This window comes from Callospermophilus lateralis, chromosome 5, assembly GCF_048772815.1.
Source record: "Callospermophilus lateralis isolate mCalLat2 chromosome 5, mCalLat2.hap1, whole genome shotgun sequence".
Classification (NCBI taxonomy): Eukaryota; Metazoa; Chordata; class Mammalia; order Rodentia; family Sciuridae; genus Callospermophilus; species Callospermophilus lateralis.
In genome coordinates, this window is record NC_135309.1 from 40,078,943 (window position 1) to 40,102,579 (window position 23,637).

At 36.7% G+C, this 23,637-nt stretch overlaps 1 protein-coding gene across 1 annotated transcript in view; it reads left to right on the plus strand.

The window, feature by feature from the left end:
* Rnf130 (ring finger protein 130) overlaps nt 1-17,533 on the plus strand; it is a 96,938-nt gene extending 79,405 nt beyond the window's left edge. Inside the window, exons 6-9 of the mRNA XM_076856547.2 lie at nt 4,867-4,963; nt 6,502-6,706; nt 10,240-10,333; nt 17,345-17,533. Coding sequence (XP_076712662.1) covers nt 4,867-4,963; nt 6,502-6,706; nt 10,240-10,333; nt 17,345-17,360 — 412 coding nt within the window. The 3' untranslated portion in view covers nt 17,361-17,533. The remainder of the gene's footprint in view (nt 1-4,866; nt 4,964-6,501; nt 6,707-10,239; nt 10,334-17,344) is intronic.
* The last annotated feature ends 6,104 nt before the right edge of the window (nt 17,534-23,637 follow it).

The window sequence follows — 23,637 nt, forward strand, 5'->3', positions numbered from 1 at the left end:
TTATCCCATTACTCCTCGATTTGAGAGAGTAAACTTCACCTAGAGAAATAGTGGTTGGATTCCCTCACTTCCAGTGTGCCTGCCCCACACTGCCATCCACACTTATACCTCCTGTCAGAATGGAGGAGGCAGCCCCTTTCTGGTTTGGTGTTGCTCTTTCTACATGGGCCTCTGTCTGCAGCTCTTTGCCTTCTGCCTGAGACCTTGCTGTATTGATTCTCTGACTATCTGCTCCCTCCAGTTTTGTTCTTTCTGTCTCTGCTCATCAGCTTTAATCATGGTCAAGCATTTTCTATTCCAGTTTCAAAAACTCTCAAATTCATCACCTTCCATGTACTTGCCTATAGCGACTCCCCTTCATAGCCGTCTTTGGAAGGATTTGCCCTTGCTGCCTCTCTACCTCAGTAAGGGATGAAGTCAACCAGATTCATTGTGTCTTTCTGTCCTTCATTTTTAATAAGAAAGGCTTTCTGGAAACTGAACTAAGCCTTTCTATCTATAGATATCAGACCTCTCATGGATTGCTGGGTTTTTTAGTCGCATGACCTTTACTTTTCATTCTCTGTTGCACTAATTTACTGTGGACAGATGGCAGTTGGCTATGCTTTGGGGACCTCCTGTTTGTATCAGTTGATTACAGTTGATCATCCTTTGGACGTTAGCCAGCATGTCTTAGAAACAAACAGTCATCTTATTTAAAGGTTAGCCACAAAATTTTTAGTGAGTAAAAATACTCTTTTTAGAAGTAGAGTGCTGCAGCCTGGAGAAATACACATTTAAGATGTTAGCTTGGGAGCTAAAATGGGTCAGTCAACTGGCTGCTGACTGTTGAGGAGTTGCTCTGTCACCCCCACCTTGGAGGGAGGGCCTGCTTCTATGTATCTACTGTCAGTCCTGGCTAGGGGAAGGAAATCTTGTTTCTGACTTTTAATAATCTTGGATCCTTTTGTTTGCCAGGTCCTTAACACGGCACCCAGAGGCTGCAGAGCTGTGAAACAACTCACCTTCAATGTAGACTCCTCACCCCAGCCCTGCTGTTTTTCTGACCTCTCTAGTTTATGGCTATGTGAGAAATAGGAAAGGGGAAGGGCATTGTATTTCAGTATTACAGGTTTTGTTTCTTTCATGTTCTATATATTTTACATTCTGTATCCCAAAGTATTTCTTATAGGAATAAAGAACTTTTTTGGTTGAAGCTCTGATTGAAGCTCCTTTTCACGTTTCATTACTCCTCAGCACATCACCTGCTTCCCATTGCAGTACAAGACTCAGCCCTAAATGTGCTAGGGCCTTTTCTGCTTTTATGTATTTTTTTGTTGTTGTTGAAGTCTTTCATTTTAACAATGGAAGTGGTTTCCTTTTTAACTTGCCTCAGGTGCCACCTTCTGAAATCTCTAAATGTCCACGATCTACCCTCTGGCTAGGGAAAAGGCGCTCACCACCAGATGTTCTGGGGCCCAGGGTGTGCCATAAGAGCATTCTACCATTTACTGGAATGCCATGTAAAATATTTACATTGCTTTGCCTGTTTAATTAATGTACCTTTCATTCACACAGCCCTTGATATACTTCTCTCAGTATTCCATATATAGTTTTTCATTTATTGTTCCAGATAACCTCATGAGTTAGACCAAGTCCACCTTTCCCATTACTGACCACACAGCTTTCAGGTGAGGCAGTGGGGAGGCAGAAAGTGTAGTCGATCAAGGGTCTGATGGTTATAGCAGCAGAGAGGGAAAGGCCATATTTGGTTTGATGAAACAATAAAGCAGAGTATACAAAAGCAAGAAGATGAAGAGAGTAGGTGCTGAAGAAGAGAAGGCATCAAGCTCTGGGTACTTGTTCATAAAGACGATGGTAGGAAGGCGGGGGGCTATGTCAGAGGACTGATGACTACAAAGAACAAATGCTGAGTTTTGTCTCCAAAAAGCAAGAAATGTGCTGAAGGAGTTGATACTGAAGATCTGGGTTGAGATGCACAGGAGCTGAGCTGGTAGGGAATCTAAAAAGAAAAGTTCTAGGTCAGAGGAAGCAGAGTTAGGGGGTGATTATTTGACTTGAGGTGTGGGGATGTGCAAATAGCTAAAAGGAGCTTTTTTTAAATGAATCTTTCAGAATCTTTCAGATTCTGAGCTAGCTAAGGAAGGTTTTCTTAATTTGTCCCTAGAGAACCCATTAGCCTGTTGTCTTTCGTTACAGTGCCTCATAACATAGAAGAGAGATTGTAATTGTCTAATAAAACAGAGAGTGGGCACTTTTTCTTTCAGATCTGCAAACCTGCAAGGAAAGATTTACTCAAGAACCACAACATAAGAAAGATTCATTTAATGAGTTCACTTAAAGGAACAAATAGGTAGAGAACACTCAATTCATGCAGAGTTAGAAATTAAATTTAGGAGTCACACCATTTTGTTCTCTATGAATAACCAGTAATAGAAATGCAGCCAGAGCAGGGAGTGCTAGAGCCAAACCATTGTTTACCCCATGTAGCTGCTACTTGCTTAAAATAGGGTTTTCATCCACAGTTGGCCATATTAGCTGCCTCCACCCATTTGCATACCTCCCACTTCGGCACCAAAGTGGCCCTGGTCAGAGTCCCATAACCTTATCTCTTCTACCACCTATCAGCCAGCCAAATCCCATTGTCCACCCTATGCAGAACTGACTTGGAACATATTCCCAGCCACTCCACTCCCTCCTGTTTATTAGCCAAACCTTCAGAGGTCTATAAGCCCCCCCAAAGTACATGTAAGATATTAGGCACCCTTGTGACTTTATGAGGAGGTTCTATAATTTATATCAGATCTAAAGGGATCTATCCTCCAAAAGTATTAAAGCCTTGTTCTAGTCTTAAGTTAGTTTGGATTGCAGCCAACCTTGACTGCTGAAAAATGAGAATGCCCCCTGGGGTTGAGCCCTGCAGTAAGGAACTCTTCATCTCACTCTAAAATACTCCCCATACATGGATACAAGTAATAAGAAGCAGGCACAACACCTTATATGTATTAAACTAATTTAGGTCTTCCTTACAGATTACTGGCACTCAAACTCTTAAGTAAAAACCTTAAGGTTAAAATAAAAGCCCTCGGGCTGGGGATGTGGCTCAGGCAGTAGCGTGCTCGCCTGGCATGCGTGCGGCCCAGGTTCAATCCTCAGCGCCACATACAGACGGAGATGTTGTGTCCGCCGAGAACTAAGAAATAAATAATAAGGTGTTTCTCTCTCTCTCTCTCTCTCTCTCTCTCTCTCTCTCTCTCTCTCTCTTTAAAAAAAATAAGTAAAAGCCCTCAAGTATGATGAGTTTCTGGATAAATGCATTTTCTGCGAGTTTCAGACTACATGGATAAATTCAGACTTCACAGTCTTTATTTTTGTCCTTAAATGATACAAAGTCATCAAGTGTTGATGGAAGAGCAGTATATATTGTTGACTGAAGTTTTATTATGCATGAATATTTACTCCAAATCCCCAAAAAAAAGACCCCATTTTAAACCAAAGCTGCATTTTTCAAAACAGCAATCATAACGTTTAAGTTATAAATTAACAATCAGGGTTTTAAAGACATACCATGGTCTAATTTAGTATCATTCTCAAAATTTCCCTTACTCTAAACTTAAGACTTTAGTGTGTCTTCCAAAAGTGTCCTGAAAGTCTGCATTGGTGTCTACTCCTTTCCCAATTTGTCAAGGACCCCAAGCTTCTTTCAGTCTCAATTACAGCTTCTCAGAGCTCTCAGCCAGGGGTTCTTGAGCTTGCAGAATAATCTCTGTAGCTCCCTCAAAGTCATTTCTCCCTCTGAAGGGCACAAATTCCTCTTCTAAGAATTCAAACCCTTCTGTGGCTGACTTATTTCTTGTCCCGAGGATGTAATTTTCTGTTCTGAATGTGAGAGGAAATCACCCATGTCTACCCACCGCCCCCGCCCCCCCACACACACACACACACAAAAGTTTCAGCTGAAATTTGCCAAGTGTTATTTGATTCTTAGGCACAGTTCACTCCTTAAAATAGTTCCAGCTGCCCTGTGACTTCTACAAATATTTAACATAGATTGAGTTCCATGAAACTAATTAATAATTTACACAGAAAACTCTTGATTTTTAACCCTGGCTTAATATGTTTTCAAAATTCCATTTTTCTATTTAAGCTATTATTATAAGAAGAATAACTGATTTACAAAGTATGAATACCATTATTCTTAATAAATTTGCTAGGTTTCCTCAAGTCTTTTTTGGAATTTGGTAGGATAAAAAGTCCAAATTGTGTACAGTGGTATGAGCCTGTAGTCTCAGCTACATAGGAGGCTAAGGCATGAGGATGGCTTGAACCCAGGAGTTTGGTGCCAGCCTGGACAACATAATGAGACCCTGTCTCTTTTTTATTTATAAATAAATAAATAGAATCAGTATGTAGTTCAGTTGTGGAGTGCTTGCCTAGCTAGTATGCACAAGGGCCTGGGTTCTATCCCCACGACTGCAAAATAAAAACGTCCAAACAATGATCTCCTACTCATTAGTTCTCATCACATAGTACTATTCATACATGAGATTGGGTTTAGATTTTCTGTAAAGGGTGTGTGTGTGTGTTTTAGTTGTTGATGGGCCTTTAATTGATTATTTATTTATTTATATGTGGTGCTGAGAATCAAACCCAGTGCCTCACACATACTAGTCAAGTGCTCCATCACTGAGCTACAGCCCCAGCCCTAGAAGTTATGTTTTTATAAACCTCCAGTATTTGTCTTTGGGGTATTGTAAATGTGTTAAAAGGAGGAAAAACAAACTAACTTAAAATTTCATTGTTTTCATTTTGACCTAACAGTTTTTCAGTATATAATTTATAACATAATTCTCCATTATTTTATAGGCATGTTTTTCACAAATCATGCGTGGATCCATGGCTTAGTGAACATTGTACCTGTCCTATGTGCAAACTTAATATTTTGAAGGCTCTGGGAATTGTGGTATGTTTCCAATTTTGTCATTGCTTTTGCATAGTATCTTATCTAATTGTAATACAACATAACATATTTGTTATAATAGGAGACATGACAGTCTCACAAGAATACACTGGCTTTTTTTTTGCCAGATAACCTAGTTAGTCCAACAACTACCTTTCTTATAGATTACAAAAGATTCAGAAGAACTTTTAACAACCTGGCAAAGAGTTTTGACAGAACTATTGGCATAGAGATTGGCTCTGACAGTGCAAAGACCAACACTGACTTACCAAGAACTTTAGAGACTTCCTTTATTTCCTTAAAAGAAGTATATATCCAGGATTGTGCTTTTTTAGAGGAAAATAAAATACTTTCTGGTTGCAAAAATATAATAAATGAGGGTTGGGATTGTAGCTCAGTGGTTGAGCGCTTGCCTCACATGTGAGGCACTAGATTCGATTCTCAGCACCACATAAATCTAGAACTTAAAAAAATATTTTAAAAATACATATATAATAAATGAATATTCTCAACAGCTGAGTTTGATTGAACAGATGAACTCCTCATTTTAGCTTTGCAATCCAAAGAAATTTAAATAGTCCTGTTTTAAATATACTATCAAATCACAGTTTAAGTGCTATACATTTGGACAGTAATGCCCCATTTATCCTCAGTCCCCAGAGATCCTGTCAGAGATAATATAGCTTAGCTATATAAAAGATTATAGCATGCCTGTAATCCCAGCAGCTCAGGAAGCTGAGGCAGGAGGATCTTGAGTTCAAAGCCAGTATCAGCAACTTAGCAAGGCCCTAAGCAACTTGGGAATATCATGTCTCTAAATATAAAAAAGGACTGAGGATGTGGCTCAGTGATCTCTGAGCTCAATCCCTGGTACAAAAAAGAAGAATTTTATACTTACTTTTTAAATGGTAGACTTTGGCCCCAAGTACTTGTGTACCTCTCCTTCAGGATTAGTTGCTTAGATTTTGAAATAGATCATTTTCTTTCAGTTTGAACTTTGATCTACTTTAAGATGAGAGGGACATTTTATATTCCAGCTGTTCCTTAACATTAACATTTAACATTAATCAAAGTAATATAGTAATTGTTTTTTAAACTCAATATTAGAGGGTTGGGTTGTAACTCAACCATATATTGCCCAGCATATATGAGCCATTGGGTTTAAACCTCGGCACCACATAAAAATAAATAAAGGTGTTAATTTGAATATTAATTAGTCAGCCTTATAATAATGATTATGATTCCCTGTGCATACAAGTCATGTCCAAAAAGGGTTATCTTAAAAAAAAAAAATTCACTGGCCAGTTTTCTCAGTTTCTACAGTGGATTTTGGTTTCCCTTTGTGACATTTTTGGGAAATGAACTGGTCCTTTTGAAGAAAATCTTTTAGGTGAGAGTAGAAACCATAGATAGGCAGTAAATGAGAAGAAATTGCATGGAAAGAACTTGGTGAAGTCCTTGCAATAGAGTATCAGACATTCAGGGTTTTATGAAAGAACTTGTTTTTTTACAATTATTTTTAACCTGGAAATATTTTGCAGCCAAATCTGCCATGTACTGATAATGTAGCATTTGATATGGAAAGGCTCACCAGAACCCAAGCAGTTAACCGAAGATCAGCCCTAGGTGACCTCGCCAATGACACCTCCCTTGGCCTTGAGCCACTTCGAACTTCGGGGATATCACCTCTTCCTCAGGATGGGGAGCTCACTCCTAGAACAGGAGAAATCAACATTGCAGTAACAAGTAAGTGGGGACCCTTTACCCAGGCACACAGGGTGAGTTGCTGCTTGGTTTGGGCATGCAGTAACTGCCAAGGGGAGAGATGAGTCCACCTGGGCCAGCAACTTTGTAACTGAGAAGGTAATTACTTTTGTTAAAATAGATGTTTGGAATAATGGAACTTTATAATAAGATGCTTGTGTATTGGTGTTTGATTAATAGAAATAGCTGTACTAGACGAACAGTTGTTCAGAGGTTTGTCTTAGTAGCTGCTTCATAAACCTTGTTTTGAAATCTTTGCATTGCAAACAGACAGTTAAGGAGACATTGGAATGTGACGTAGGCCAGCAGCATCAATGCTGGTATGTTAGGTAGCTGAGCACTGGTGCTCTTGATCTCCTATGCTGCAGGCCACTTAGTAAAAACCTAATTTAGAATTTAAACCTAAAATTTCAAGGCTTCAGGAACAATTGAGATGGCATGTCATTGTTTATTTTATATTTTTTTTTTCAGAAGTTTGGTCTCTTGGCACTTAACCCTTTGCTATAATTGTACATGAGAAGGAAGAAAAGCCAAAGGGTAACCTCCCTCAAAAGAAATGTTCTGAGCTCATTATAAGCATCTTGATTGTTGAACTGTTGACAAAAAATAAATGTACAAAGTGTTTTAAGGGAATGCCTATATATGGTATGAGTGGGCCAATGGTGTGTGTATGGACTTTGTAGACATTCACCCAGTAACAAGCCAACTCTTTTCTTCAATTTCATTCTTTACGCGCAATTTCCATCTAACAACCTGTCACCCATCTCTCGTCGCTGCTCTGGTGCTACCTTTTCCAATTTATGCTGTTGCCTTGCCTAGAGCTTCAATCCCTGAAGCTGATGGGGCTGCACTTGCAACTGGGAGTCAGTAAAATGGGGGGAAATAGTTACAGAATAAGTCTTCTTTATGTATTAAGACTCATGTGGTTTATGGAACCAACCAGAGATAATTATTAGAAAATTATTTCTCAGGTTTTATTTGATCAGTTATCTGAACTCCCAAATCCTTCATGCAATTTGAAATAAGTAAAACTGTTCTTTGATATGGTTTGGCTCATTTCTTGCCATTTCCCAGTGATTTGTTTTAATAGCATTTCATGGTTTTCCTACTTTGATATTGAAGTTTTGTGATCTAGATTTTATTTTATTTATTTTTTATGATTTTTTAAATTTTAAAAATTGGATCTAATAATAATAAAGGAGTTGAAGGTTATTTGTTTATTGAGTTTTTTGTAAGTCCTTCATTGATTAGACATTTATTGAGCACCTACTACTACATAAAGTACAGACCTTCTAATATTGTATGCAGAAATGTCCTCAAAATCTTATGCTTTTGATGATAAAATATTACTTCATGTACCAAATTAATTGCCTTTAGCAAAATTTACGCATGATGCCAATAAGTAAAGTTTGTATGATTAAGCTAGATCCAAATTACCTCTGCTTTTCCCTCCAAATCCCTGTAGCACCATACCAACTACAGTACATTCACCCAGTACCCACTGTGTGCAAGGCACTGTGCTAAATAAGTAGTAAGGAGAACAGAGGCTACCAAGGTTCTGGCTGCAGTAGATCATTGCTAAGTACTCCTGAGCCTGCTGGGTATTATTATGAATGTTTACTTCCTCCTTCCTTTAACTAGTTTTTGTAAGTGAACTCATAGCAAGCAAAAAAAAAAAAAAGACATAAATATATAGCTGAAGTTATAAATAATGTACAAGAGTCTCTAAGAATATGAGCTAAGGATGTATCTCAGTGGTAGAGAGCATGCTTAACACATGCAAGGCCCTGGGTTTGATCCCCAGCTCTTTCAAAAGGCAAAAAAAAAAAAAGTTTTAAATATGACAAAAAGAATGCTGTGTTAAGCTCCTTGATGTTGATAACCTTTCATCTCTTGATTTTTTAAAAGTTCAGTATACATATCTCTAACCTAAAATATATAGTTTAAAGTGGTGGATTTTACATGAATTCTCAGAGGTTCATTTTGATATAAATAAAAAACTTGAATCTGATGATGAAGAAAACTAATCCAAAAGGCAGTGGCTGCACTAAGAGTTTACTAAGCATTTTAATAATATAAATTTAGATGAGGACAAAGATATGCATGTAGAACAAATTCAGCGTCCTGGAATCATGAAGAGCAATCTGTCTTAACCATTTAAGGTCATTACCTTAAAAGCCAGAATCCTTTTTCTAGAAAAGTGTCAATGCATACACAATTTTGCATACAGTTTTAGGATTTTCAAAACTCAGATAAAGAAACACCATATTACACACAACTTTTGCACATGAAGATTTGGCGTTCCAAGTGTAAATGTTTCTTCTCGCTTTACTACAGACATCAAGGGGATTTTACTGAGTAATACCAGCCTTAGTTAGTGCATACTAAGAAATATTTTCTACTTAAGACTTTTAGAAGCAGGCATGGTGGCACATGCCTACAATCCCAGGAGCTCAAGAGGCTGAGGCAGGAGAATTGCAAGTTCAAAGCCAGCCTCAGCAATTTAGCAAGGCCCTAAGCAACTCATCAAGACCCTGTCTCAAAAAAATAAAAAGGACTAGAGATATAACTCAGTGGTTAAATGCCCCTGTTTCAATCCCTAGTACCACCAAAAAAAAAAAAAAAAGACTTTAGGAAGTCATAATGATTCTCAGGTTGATTTTGAGGTCCCAAATAAATGTTTTCTGAATATTAAAGTTAAGGAGAAATAGTAACTGACTTCCTGGATGGAGAGAGGAAGAAGCAGAGAGAGAGACTGACTGACTGACCATAGAGAGAACTATAGATAGCCTTAGATCTCTGTATACCAGAGGTTTTCAACCATTTGGTGGGCTCAGTACCTTGTCAGTCACTTACCCTTCTTACTTCACTTCAACACCAGAAAAACAAGTGTTGCTTCCCGCAGTGGACTCATAAAGGGTGGTACTCATTTTCTTTATACCCAGTGATATATCCTTTTAATGTCCTGTGGAAACCTGCACATAAGAGAAAAAATTGTAGATGTGGTATTTTGGAAGGCAAACTTGGAGACTGCTTAGAGTGCCCACAAGACCTTTGAGAGCCACTATGCCATATTTCTGAGCGTTTAGCTAGCTAGGAATGAGTGAATCAACCATGCAGAAATGACAAAGTGAAATTTGAAAGATGGTTATAAGTATGGTTACTCTCTCGTCATTTCAGTTAACAATGAAAATAAATATGTCCATGTGCAATTTTATATACATATTTGTCCTGCACAATTTTTGGTGGCCATACTTCTCATGTACCTCAGAACCTAAACTGGAAGAAATGGTTGGGCCATGCTTTCCTCTCTCCCTTGCAGCTTTTACCAGTACTTCCACTAACCTTCTCCAGTTAGTAGCTCTCTGGCAAACCTCCTCCTGCTTCACTTCCTTGAGCCAGTCTTGGCTTACACCTCCGTTGACGTCTGCTTCGTTGCATTTGAGGGAAATGTTGACATCAATTTGACTTAACCTTCTCCCCAGAGTGATTTCCTCCCTTTCCTTTGTCAACAGAAGAATGGTTTATTATTGCCAGTTTTGGCCTCCTCAGTGCTCTCACACTCTGCTACATGATCATCAGAGCCACAGCTAGCTTGAATGCTAATGAGTAAGTAACAAATTGTTTTTTGGATTGCATGTGCCAGATGATCCCAGAAAATATGTAGAGTAATTTTCATAAAGGTGGTGAGAATTGGATTCCCACCAATTCCATACTGATACCAGTGGGATCATAGCTAGCAAAATAAATTATTCTATGAACATATCTTTATAGTCATTTACACAGATTGGGAGTTCACACCCTTGTTCAACAACAGCTCACTTGAGAAAAAAATCTAAAAGTTTTCATGTACCATCAAGCTTAAAATTAATCATCCATGTTACAAATGCTGAGGGAACCAGCATAGTCTTGTATGTAAAGAATGTCAGTGTCCACACCATCAATAAGAATAGCTCCCACTTTTGGGAGCTCATCAGACTTTATCTGGAGACTTAAATATTCAGCTTTTGGGGGAACACTGGCACCCTTGCCTAAGATTAAGGACAGTAACTTAGATGTTTAGCTTATAAGAAACCATCAGGAAGAGGACCTGGTGTTTCCAAATGTTTAGGGAAGACTGTCAGGAAAAAAAAAAATCGATATAAACTATACTTTCAAGGGGCAGAAACTATATTTTCAAGAGGGCCAAAAGGAAGTTTATAGGAAGGCAGATTTCAACTAAATAAGGAAAGAACATACGTTGGCTACTTAATAGTGGGATGGTTTGCCTCAGGGGAGCCCAGGGCTATGAATGCAGACAGAAAGTAGATACTGCTTGTAGAGACTGCTATAGGTAAGATGAAGGATAGAAAATTGAGCTAGATGACTGCTAAGGTCCATTTTGGTCCAGTGATTTTTCCAAAAGTAACTTTCTATAGTGATAAAATATGGGAAAGGTGTTTTGGTTTTTTTGTTTGTTTTTTAAATTTTGAGCATTTTCAATTAAGTCCTTTCTTTTACCAGTATTCATGAAAAGTAATCAGAGATGGAAGCAACCCTGGGACCTGTCCAAATTTGAACCTAAATTGATACTAGTAGACTTCATGTGCTCTCTATTCAGTTATATCCTGTTTTTTAAGTGATTAATAATACCAAAAGACTCATGTTATTGATTTAATTAATATTATCCAGTTTTAGAAACAATGGGCAAGTAACCTCCTCTTCCAGTGACATCTTATTACCTCTAACTTGATCTTTTGGCTGAGTACATACAAGTACTTTTTGGCATCCATGCCATTACATATTGGCAGGATGTTATGGTCATAGGCACTCTTCAGCCTTGAGATGAGTAGTCTCTACCTCAGCCATTAGGTCAACAGCCAGCTGTTTATATTTGGGGGACTTCTGATTCTGTTCTTCAGAGCACCTTGTTAATTCCTTCAACTCTAGAGTCATACACTCCTGGATTTCACTCTCAGCTCCTCCATTTTTTATTTGTAAGACCTAGACAATTAAGTTTATCTTAAGTGTATTTTAGTCCATAAAATGGAGATAACTGTAAGACTACATCACAGGGTCATTAATGAGAATTAGCATATTAAAGTGCTTAGCACAGTGCCTAGTACATAATAAGTGCTCAATAAATGTTAACCAAACCAATTCTGCTGAAATTCTTTCAAAGTTCTGTGAATAAGGTGGCCATCTGCCTTTATTACTTGGCAAATAAATTTGATTTCTTCCATAAAAAAGGATACAAAAACATAGGAGCTCCATGAGTGCCTATGATTCAAACCTCAGTTCAAAAGGAAATATTTATTTTTACTGCAACCACCTCTTTTGCTTGCTTTCATGCTGACCCATCAGGCAAGATAGTAATAGAAGCCTACTTCTTAAAATTTTTCCTAATGAGTCATAATCAGAACAAGCAAACAGTGACACTCTGGGTACTTTTAGAGAATCATTAAGCAATTTAATGGCCACCTGACTGCCACTCAGAATCTGCCAGATGCTCACTTCATGCATGAGATATTTTCAAAAATGCTCAATTAAATATGGCACCTATTATAAATCTAAGTACCAGGGTCATATTATTTCAGTTCCATGCATAAATGCTTGCATGACTCAGAATCTAAGTCATGGATCTTTTAGATCCATGTCTTAGCCCAACCTTTGTAGAGAGTTGATACTGCAGTTCTTCATTTGACTATTTTTTCTGTGCCTTCAGTCAAAACCACTCTGAAGAACAATATTCATGATCTCATTTAGAGAAATTGAGTGTGTGTGTGTGTGTGTGTGTGTGTGTGTGTGTGTACACTTATATGTATATGCATACATGTCATTGTATGAGAGGGTGCTTACCAAAATATTAAAAGTGATTAACTTAAGTTAGAATTTGGGGTGATGTTTTCCTCTCCATTTTGTGCTTTTATGCATTTGCTTTTTTGTTTTTACAGTAATTGAGTTGATTTGGGGTTTTTGTTTTGTTTTGTTTTGTTTGCAGTGCTAGGGATTGAACCCAAGACCTCATGCATGATAAACAAGCCTTCTACCACTTTTCTATTTTATTGTGAGACAAGATCTCACCAAGTTGCCCACACTGGCCTCCAGTAGGGATCTTCCTACCTTGGCCTCCCAAGTAGCTGGGATCACAGGTCTGGGCCATAACACCCAGCTAAATTTACTTTTTTTTTTTGGTACTAAAGATTGAACCCAGGAGCACTCTACCACTAAAGTCCTTTTTATTTATTTGTTTTTTATTTTGAGACAGGATCTCACTGAGTTGCTGAAGCTGGCCTTGAACATTATAATTCTCGTACCTCAGCCTCCTGTGCTACCATGTGCCACCATGCCCAGCTGAATTAATTTTTTAAAGTCCATTTTTATTGTGGGAGACAATAGAAAGCATAACAAATAGTCATTCTTTCCCATTGTCTCAAAGATGTTGATGAAAAATCCCTGTGATTTTATTCCAGAGAAGAGATTTATTTGGCAAATAAATTAAAATTGTGATTCATTTGTAAATTCTTTGAAATATGTCTTCTCTTTTTGATTTATCCACCAAAAAAGTAAAAAGCCAAAGTGAGAACCCTTTTTTAATCACCCTGATTTAATTTTCTGGGTAAATTTATAAGATAGAGATATATAAACATATTTAAAGATAGTTAAGTATGCTACTGTGACTAATTGTGCCTTAAATTTTGTCTTTTAACACTGCAAACAAATGTAGTGAATTTGGGGACTTTGCAAACATAAACAGGATGGTAGTCAAAGAAGCAAATAAATGCAAGGTAAATATGTGTGTGTGTGTGTGTGTGTGTGTGTGTGTGTATGTGTGTGTGTTCGCCTCCTCATACCTCTATTTCTTGTACCTAGGTAAGGAAGATTATTAAACTTCAGCTCCTCCATTTTTTACTTGTAAGACCTAGACAATTAAGTTTATCTTAAGTGTATTTTAGTCCATAAAATGGGAAGTGCTTTTTTGTTCTGCTTCTGTCATTCAGATAAACCCTGTGAAATCTCAACATCCACTAGCTTATATTTGTGCTCCTATTATTTTTTATTTTTCTCTCACTATAGGAAAGATACATATTTTCATTATTGCTTTTGAGGAACAAGTATGTCAACAGTATAGGGTAGATTTTAAGTTGACTAGGTATCCTCTAGAGCCTTTTTCCATTTCCTAGAATTGTGATTGATAGAGATCACATCCTAACCATTCAAAACTGTCTCCACAGGAGGAAATGAATCTGATGTGGTTAATGTGATGAAATAACTGGAACAAATGTTCCCCTATCATAACTTGAGATCAGGAAGCCCTAGCTTGAGCTGGGGTTATAGCTCAGTGATAGAGTGCTTGTTTAGTATGGTCATGGTCCTGGGTTCAATACCCAGCACTGCAAAAAAGAAAAAAAAAAACTGGTTTCTAGCTTTCTGATATTCCTAGCAAGCTGTCTGCCTTTTAGATTTGGTAGTTAAAAAAAAAAAAAAAAAAAAAAAAATTATCGACCAGATAAAAGGAATTGACGTTTCTGTTTTGCTCAGTACTGATTATTTCTGAATTATTCTGCTCAGGACTGTAAGAGGAAAATTGACAGATTAGCACATCTCAATATAAAAGAATCTGAAAAATTAATCATTTACTGTCTTGAGGCTGATTGGTTTAGTAAAGAGGGAACAGAGATGATGCAAGAGGTCTTTCCAGATATTCAAAGAACTCCTAAAGATGAAAATAGCTACTGTTCATTGAGTGCCCCATCCCCAAGGTATTACTCCTATATTGGTAAACCTTTGTACCCTCATTTAATACTCCTTAAATGAGCACCCTCATATTGACTAGCCATCACATGCAGAGGGAGATGCTCACTCTGCAGTTCTGGAGCTCTGGAGATATCACAGAGAAGCAGATTTCTATTAAATATAAGAAAGAACTTTCTGCCATTCAGAGTTGTCTAAGACATGGGTACTTTGAATGCTAGTGAGCTCAACTATCAAGGTTAGAGATAGATTTCTCTCTTGAATTGTCTCCTAGGAAGAATCAGAGCCCAAGAATAGGGTTTGGGTTGCCTTCCTGGCCCCTTTCAAAGGAATCTTAAGTTTCAAAAATGGTATTTGTCAGACTTTTTTCTTTCACTCTTTTCTAAGATACATTTTGCATCATGACACAGTACTCCCATGTAGATAAGTAAAACAGAAATTTTACTAACAGACATGATTTTTTAGTGTAATCTGTCTTATACTTGGTTTTTGTTAATGCTTGTCATGGACTTCTAAATTGATTTTATAAGCTAATAGGTGGTATCCTTCAGTTTAACACTGGCTAAAGAATTTTAAATTTTTAGTTCTCAGCCAAATACTTTTTGCTCATTCTAGTAACTGTCTTCATTTTTATTTTAATGAGAATGCTTGTAGCAATTCCAGCAAAGATTTAAATTCGCCCTGTGTTTGAGATGTATTGCTGCATATTGGGTCCCCTTGTTTCTCTTGGTAATTATTTCTCCTTTTAGCCACTCTGAGTATAAGACATTTAGATATAAAAGAATAAACCGAGGCTCAGAAGGATTAAATAACCCCTGAGAGGTGCTATAGGAAGAAGAACACTGAATTCAAACCCATTTGTTCTGGTTCCAACTCTGCTTTACACTGCTTGTCTCCAACCACTCCAGAGAGTCATTTGAGGGCTCCAAATAATGTGGTTGAAGAAGACAAATTTAGTTTCTTGAAATATGATTACAAAAAAAAAAAGAGTATTAAAGGCAGCCAGAACCTTTGATTAGATGTCTGTTTTTGGCAGTGGTCTTTTTATTTTTCTTTTTTTCCCCAATGGTTCTTTACATGTTTTGGCTACATTAGGAATATTATGACTACATTACTTTATAATTCTTAAAAGAGTAGCAGGGCTGGGGATATAGCTCAGTTGGTAGAGTGCTTGCCTTGTACGCACAAGGCCCTGGATTCAATCCCCAGTACCAAAAAAAAAAAAAAAAAAAGAGTAGCAAAATAAAGTGTATTTAAAGATCTTGATTCACCTCTATAAAGTCCTTTTATCTAATAGCCAGTTTTTCTGAGGAAATATTATAAATAGTAATATTATAATAAGTAATAAGGCATAGGGCTTTTTGTAAAGTTGGGAACATCCTTTCAAAAACTTGAATGACTGCTGGACATGGTGGCATACACTGTAATCCCAGAGGCTGAGGCAAGAGGCTTGTGAATTCAAAGCCAGCCTCAACAATTTAGCTAGGCCCTGAGCAACTCAATGAGACCATTTTCTCTAAATAAAATACAAAAGAGGGCTAGGATATGGCTCAGTGGTTAAGTGAAATTGGGTTCAATCCCCAGTACCAAAAAAAAAAAAAAAAAGTTGAATGCCTCCTTCTCATTCATTTTTATAGCCATTTTCCCACTGCACACTAGGCACCAGGCTCATCTATGGAGCTAGCAGAGGCCTGGCATTCCCTTGCAGGAGTTTGAAGTGATGAAAGAAAAGGAGTGGAGAACTGCTGCTTTGGCACTGAGAGTATTAAGAAAAATGGGGGTGGGGGTGGCTTCATGCATTAAGTAACTTAGGAACCAGGAAGAGCATAATTAGGGCACAAAATGAGGAAAAACAGCAGGCTCAGGGAGGCTGTGGTTGATGTATCTGTTGTAGGTACTAGCTTGTGGCAGTGACAGCATGCGGGCTACAAAATTTGGACTTCAGTCTTATAAATAATAGGTAGCATCTAAGACTTTTCAGCAGAAAGATAATTCCTGGTGATTGAGAAGTTTCTTTGAAGTGGTAGAGAATGGAGGCAAGAAGATAGGTTAGGATAAAAATATGGAATTGAAGGAAGATGTCAGGATGGTGGGGAGGAGATGAAATCAAGAGATCCTTGAAAAGTGTTTGATAGTCAAAGATTATAGCAGTTTGAAGTATAGGTCTCAAACTGAGCTAAAGACTTGATTTGGGAACCTTCAAAATGAAAGACTGTGCAGGGGGGCCTAATGAAATTAGCCAGAATACAAGGGGCTAGGAAGTGAGGGCAGCTGCAGCAGTGCCAGGGTCTGTGAAGAAGGCAGCATGAGCCTGAGAGACAGATGGAAAACTTTAGAAGACTTTAGGTACATTTTATTTGGGGATAGAAACACACAGACTTACATGCAAAATCTGGCAAACTCCTGGAAGAAAGAGCCACGTCCTGCATCCCTACAAGTCTGGACTCTTCAACTCTAACTTCATTATAAGTAATGACATTCTTGTTTGATGAGTAAAAGAGGAGCACATTTTAAAGGAAGGAACATATTTTAATGACCCAGCACACTCAACATTTAGCAACTATTTAATCCAAGAGAAGTTGTAAATTGTGTGATAATTGTCCCTAAATATTAAACAAGATAGTGTCAGCCTGATACTTTTTCCTGCATTTCTTTCGAGAATATTAAAACACTTTTAAGATGACAAACCACTTGACTACAGATATGAAACTGCTGATTTCAAGCAAATTAATGGCCTTACTGGCTTTACCAGAAGGGATTAGGAAACATTTGGGGACAGTCCTAGGCCACGCTTTAGTTAGAATCGTTTTTCTGTTTGTTTTATTTTAAACATTGACATCTACCCTTTAACTAATTTATGACATCTCTTTTCCTTTTATTCCATAGGGTAGAGTGGTTTTGAAGAAGAAAAAAAAAAACTGCTTTCTGACTGATTGCCTTGAAGGAAAAAAAGAAACTATTTTTGTGCATCATTTACCAATCATGCCACACAAGCATTTATTTTTAGTACATTTTATTTTTTCATAAAATTGCTAATGCCAAAGCTTTGTATTAAAAGAAATAAATAATAAAAAAGACTGTGCTGTTGAGTATTATTTACTGATTTGTGTTTCAAAGGCTGATTTGGAGATGACATATCTGAATTTCATTTGTATGGATTTCAGAAACTGTGTATGACTCCCAATGAAATAACGATAACACTATTTTTTGGTATCTTAACATAGGCTCCCACTGTGCCCAAGTAGAAAGCAGAGTAGAGTTGTCCTGCATGGTAATACTCCCTCAGGCGCTCAAATTGAATTATTCCATTTTATTTTCTTCAAAAGTGCTATGCACCCTTTTATAACTTTTCCTTTGTTTGGAGATGATCTGCCTCCTCCAGGATTTTAGCTCCATCTCTGGGGTAGCAAGGATTTTGAACCATTTTGCTCCCTTTGGTATTTCCCATACATAGTAGAATGCTTTGCATGTAGTAAGTGCTCAATAAATATTTGTGGGTGAAGAAATGAGTATAAAAGTTTACAAAATGCACACTGATTAGTAATATATTTGTTGTAGATGTTCTTTTATAGTTTACCTAGTATTCATTTTTTAAAAAGAAAATTTGAAAGAGTTGGATGAGAGCAATTTTGTATGTGTGAATGAAATGTTTTTGCTTTATTGAGGAAAACATTGAAATATTTTGTTATATTAAATTGTATGCTTGAGCAATAAGACCAGCATATTTGTGAATTTTCCAAGTCTCCTTTTATATAGGTTTCTGAATTCACTCTAACATCATTCATTGGTTGGAGAACATAGTTGGCCTGATTTTCAATCATGTCAAATTTATTGGAGCTTATTTTATGACCTATCATATAGTCTATCCTGGAGAATATTCCATGCACAGTTTCAGAAGAACGTATATTTACTACTGTTATGTAGAGTGTTCTGTAGATGTCTATTAAGTCTGGTTGCTTAATTGTATTCTTCAAATCTTCTCTTTTCCTTCTTTATCTTCTCTCTAGTTGCTCTACTAAGCAAAGTGGGTATTGATGTCTTTAGCTGCTATTGTTGAATTGTGTATTTTCCCCTTCTATTCTGTCAGGGTTTTTTAAAATATTTTTTAATTGTCAATGGACCTTTATTTTTATTTATTTACTTATTTGTTTGTTTATATGCAGTGCTAAGGATCGAACCCAGGGCCTCACACATGCCAGGCAACTGCTCTACCACTGAACCACAACCCCAGCCCCAATTCTGTTAGTTTTTGCTTCATGTATTTTAGGGCTCTGTTGTTAGGTGCACAAAAGGTTAAAGTATTTTTTAAAACTCATAGAAACATTCATTACATTTCAGTCCATTGAAATTCATTGGTTCAGTGGCCCTCCTGATGATACCAGTCATCTTAGAATGCTGGAGAAGTCATCCAAGTATTTTAACAGTATTCTCTAGGGAGCCTTGTTGCATTAACGTCTTTCTCAATACAATTTTTCCTTCCATCAGTATTTTCCTAAGTTAATAATATAGTTCCTCTTTTGCCTAGTTTTATTCTAGTGAAAATCAAAATGGCTCTTCCTTTTCCTTTTCTTCCTATTTATGATGAGTCATCATTTTCTTTCAGCAGTCATCAGGAGATGTAGGACTTTTGATGACATTGTTACTATTTATAATTAATATAGTTTAATGTACTTTTCCTCTTTTCACATGTTTCAAGTCTTAGCATCAAGACTTTTTTTAAAAAACAACAGGTGCTGTTCAGGATACACAGAATTTTTGCAAGATCTAAAAAGTGCAATGAATATATTAATAGGGTGAGGCTATCTGTCAATCCTGGAGAAAATTTGTCATCAGCTGTTCATATTGGAATCTACTGCTGTGTGGTGTTGAGATTTAACTTACATCAAGTTTTCATGTGTTAATTAATCATGGTCTCAGTAACCAAGAAAGTGGTGCATTTCATATTCATGTGTGCATGCATGCCTGTGCATCTTGAAAGTATGGATTTTTATTCCTTAGGACCAGAGACAGTTGGCATCAAAATGCAGTTGTTATATTTCTTAATAGGCATGCTATGAATAGAAACAATGTATGATGTTAAAAATGTGTTTACTAATTTAAAAATTAGAAAGTGACCAAATATAGGCTGCAATAGATATGATATTTCAGTTTTAAACCTTTATTGGATAAACTTTTATATATATATTTTTTTTAATTTATTTATGTTTTAGCTTTAGGTGGATACAATATTTTTATTTTTATGTGGTGCGAGGATCAAACCCAGTGCCTCACACATGCTAGGTGAGCATTCTACCACTTGAGCCACAACCCCAGCCCCTTGGACAAACTTTTATAATAAATAAGGCAAAGGTTGTTTAGGTTTTACCCCAAAATATTTTTCAAGGATATTTTATTTCAAGGAAACTTTCATGTTTACATAGACCAAAAGTTGATAAGATTATAGTCTGAAGAATCTCCACAGAAAAGCAGTTCACCTGATCCTACCTGTGGCTTAATGTAGCCATTAAAGCCTGATGAAATTAAGCCTCACTTTCAGTTTGACCAGCTGGACTATAACTTTTTGAAAAAGTTGAAAAAAGATCCTGAATATTCCTTCACTTTTTACCTTTCCAATTATTTGTTAATACTAAACAAATTACAGTACAATATAAACAAATAATTCCTCTTGTCACTCTAACAACAGGATAGGTGCTCACTGTGTGGAGAAACAGGCAGAATCAGCCCCACTATTTTATTATTCTCTCTCCTTCTCTCCCCTGCCATCTCTCCTTCCCCCTTTCTCTCAAGATACTACTTACTGTTGGTGAGGTATAAATGTGTTGCAGCTCAGGTTCCCATGCTCTCAGCTAGGTATGTTCTTCAACCTGAAAATATGCAAGAGCAACCCAGAGTATGTATATTAGTTCACAGGAGCAGCATGTACAATGTAAATTTTGTCCAGCATAGGCACTGTTAAGCTTTGGCAAAGAAAATTTAATTTCTATTGTCCCTCTTAAGTATTTCATTTATATCACCAGCCAAAGAAAACAACATTCCTTTATGTTAATTTGATCTGGACTTTAGGTTGTTCAGTAAAGCAGTGGGTATGAGTCCGGGTCTAGCCCTTCCCTCACTGGGTTGGTTATTTAACTTCTTCTAGGCTCTTTCTCTCAATGATGAAATGAAAGTTAATATTAACAGCAATATAGAGCTGTAAAAACTAGATAATGTTTGGGAAAGTGCTTGGCTTATAGTATTACTCAATAGTGTTTTTCTTTTTCCCCTTTCTTATGTGAAAAGGACCCAGCAAAATCCTTCCTAGTGATGAGAGTTTTGCTCAGGTGTGGTTCAGCCCAGAAAAGGTCCTGTACTACTTAGATCTTTCAGCTGGCCTTCTATTCAATGCCTTCCCCCACCCACATGTTCACCTAGTGCACAGGCAGGACTGATGCATGCTCATCATCATGGAAGAACAAGGTCCAGATGAGAATACATGCAACCCATAGAAAGGAGTATGGGAAAGGCTCAGTTTCACCTCTGGTTACCATCCCTTTGTTATTGAGGATTGCTTTTTGTGAAAATTCTAGTCATTTATCACTCATAGTGATAAAACTTGTCCACTTGTATGGAAAAGTTTTCCATACTTTTCGACTTCTAGCCTAACCACAGGCCCTATTTACAGATCAGATGTATATATTATTGACCAGCTAGACTGTAACTTTAGCAAATATATACATCTGATCTGTAAATAGGGCCTGTGGTTAGGCTAGAAATAATACCAAGAAAAAAGAATTCTTGATGACCAGAATAGAGAAGACTTGAGCATTATTTAATTTCTTTAAGAAGACACAAAATTTGGGCTGGAGTTGTGACCCAATGGTAGAGTGCTTGCCTAGCACACGTGAGGCACTGGGTTCAATCCTCAGCACAACATAAAAATAAAGATACTGTCCACCTACAACTAAAAGACAATTTAAAAAATTTTTTTTAAAAAAGACAATTTAAAAAAAAAGTTATGGACTTGTAGATTATATTGTTATATTGCAAAAACACAATGAAGTTTGCATAGTGAAAATAGTTGTTAAAATTGGAGAGCCAAGGTCCTAGAGAAAAGAAGTACAGAATATGAATCCAGTGTTCAACACATCTTTTGAAGCATTTACCAATTTATAAGCAGAGGCTGAAAAGTGACCAGAAAGTAATGGTTGAAAGATTGAGATGAGGAAAGCTCAAGCAGTCTTACTGAGCTTGTGAAACAAAACTTGGAATTCAGAATCCTCCAAGAGAATGGAGCCCTGTTAAACACCCCTAGACTTTCTATTGGGATCCCAGAAGGGAGACACATTGGAACTATAGGCTAAACCAGAATTTGACTAACCTTCTCAAAGACTAAAGCCCAAGTTCAAAATCTACTAAATCTCTACTTAGGTTAAAGTGAGATATTTATAGTATGAAAGTGATATATTGTAAGGAGACAGTAGGAAATTCTCTAGAAAAAGATAGTAGCAGCAACAGCCTTGGATTATCTCTACATTTTTCATAAAACTGTCTAGTGTCCTATTTAAAAAAAAAAAATAGGCATATCAGACTACAAGGCCAAATGATCAAGACAGGAGTGGAAAAAAGAAAAAAGTTCTGTAAGAAATCTAAATATTAAAACATCAAAGACTTTAAAATAACTGAGTTTATATAGAAAACAATAACAAGGTGGATAATTTCAGCCAGTAACTGGAAACAACAAAGAATCAAATGGAAATGTGAGAACTGGAAATACATTTTGAAAATATATATTGGGAATAAGAACTCAGTAGAAGGTTTAATAAATTTAAACATAGCTGAAGAGAGGATTCTTGAACTGGAATACAAATCAGGAGAAAATATCTGGTTGAAGAACAAAAAGAGTCTTCTGACAATGATGGGAAAAAAAATCTACTGTACTTATAATTCAAGACATAGAATGAAAGGAGACAGAATGAGGCAGAAGCAGTATTTGAAGAGACAAATAGCTGATAAGTTTTCAAAATTGGCAAATGACTGCAAACTACAGACTCAAGAGGTATTATAAACACTAAGCATAATAAATAAGAAGGAAACTATACCAAGATGCTATAGTTAAAAAAAATTAAGGCAAAGAAAAACTTAAAAGAAGTCAAAAGAAGCATCATTTGTATCTCAATTTTTAAAATTAAGGTGAAAGCCACATAAAGTTACCTATTTTAAAGTGGCATTTAGTATAAAGACAATCCTCAAATTATGATGGTTCAATTTATAGTTTTTCAACTTTACAATGATATGAAAGCAATTTTTACTCAATAGAAACTGTGCTTTGAATCTTAATCTTTTTCCATAGTAGCAATATGCACACTCTCAAGTTGCTGAGCAGTGACAGTGAGCCACAGTAACAGCTAGCCACAGAATCACAAGATGAACAACCAATACTCTACAGTGTACTGTATAAGTTAGAGTATATGATACTCTCAGTACTTTATTTTAAAGTAGACTTTATGAGCTGGGTGCAGTGACACTCACCTAAGACAGGAGGATCCCAAGTTCAAGGCCAGCCTCAGCAATTTAGCCAGACCCTGTCTCAAAATAAAATTTAAAAAGTTCTGGGGATGTTGTTTAATGATAAAGCACTTATCTAATATGTATGAGGCTCTCGGATCAAGCCCTAGTACAGCCTACTCAATCGATAAAGTGAGCTCAGATGGTTTTGCCCAACTATAGGCTAATGTAGATGTTCTGAACACATTTAAGGTAAGCTAGACTAAGCTATGATTTTGGTTGGCTATGAGAATTAAGTACATTTTCAACTTATAGTAATTTAAACTTAACAATAACAATCCAGACATAACCCTACTATAAGTCAAGGAGCATCTGTATCACAGTGGAATGTAAACATACCTCTACTCCAAAATGTTTTCATCTCCACAAAGGAAACCCCTGTTTCCATTAAGCACTTGCTCAAAATTCCACCTTCCCACCAGCCCCTGGAAATTACCAATCTTTGCTGTGTCCATATTTACACTTACTTGGACCATTTCATATAGAGAAAATTATATAAAATATGTAATTTTTTGTGCCTGGCTTCTTTCACTTAGCATAATATTTTAAAGATTCATCTACATTGTAGCATATATCAGTACTTCATTCCTTTTTGTGACTGAATAATTGTCCTATGTATGTGCGCGCTACAGTTT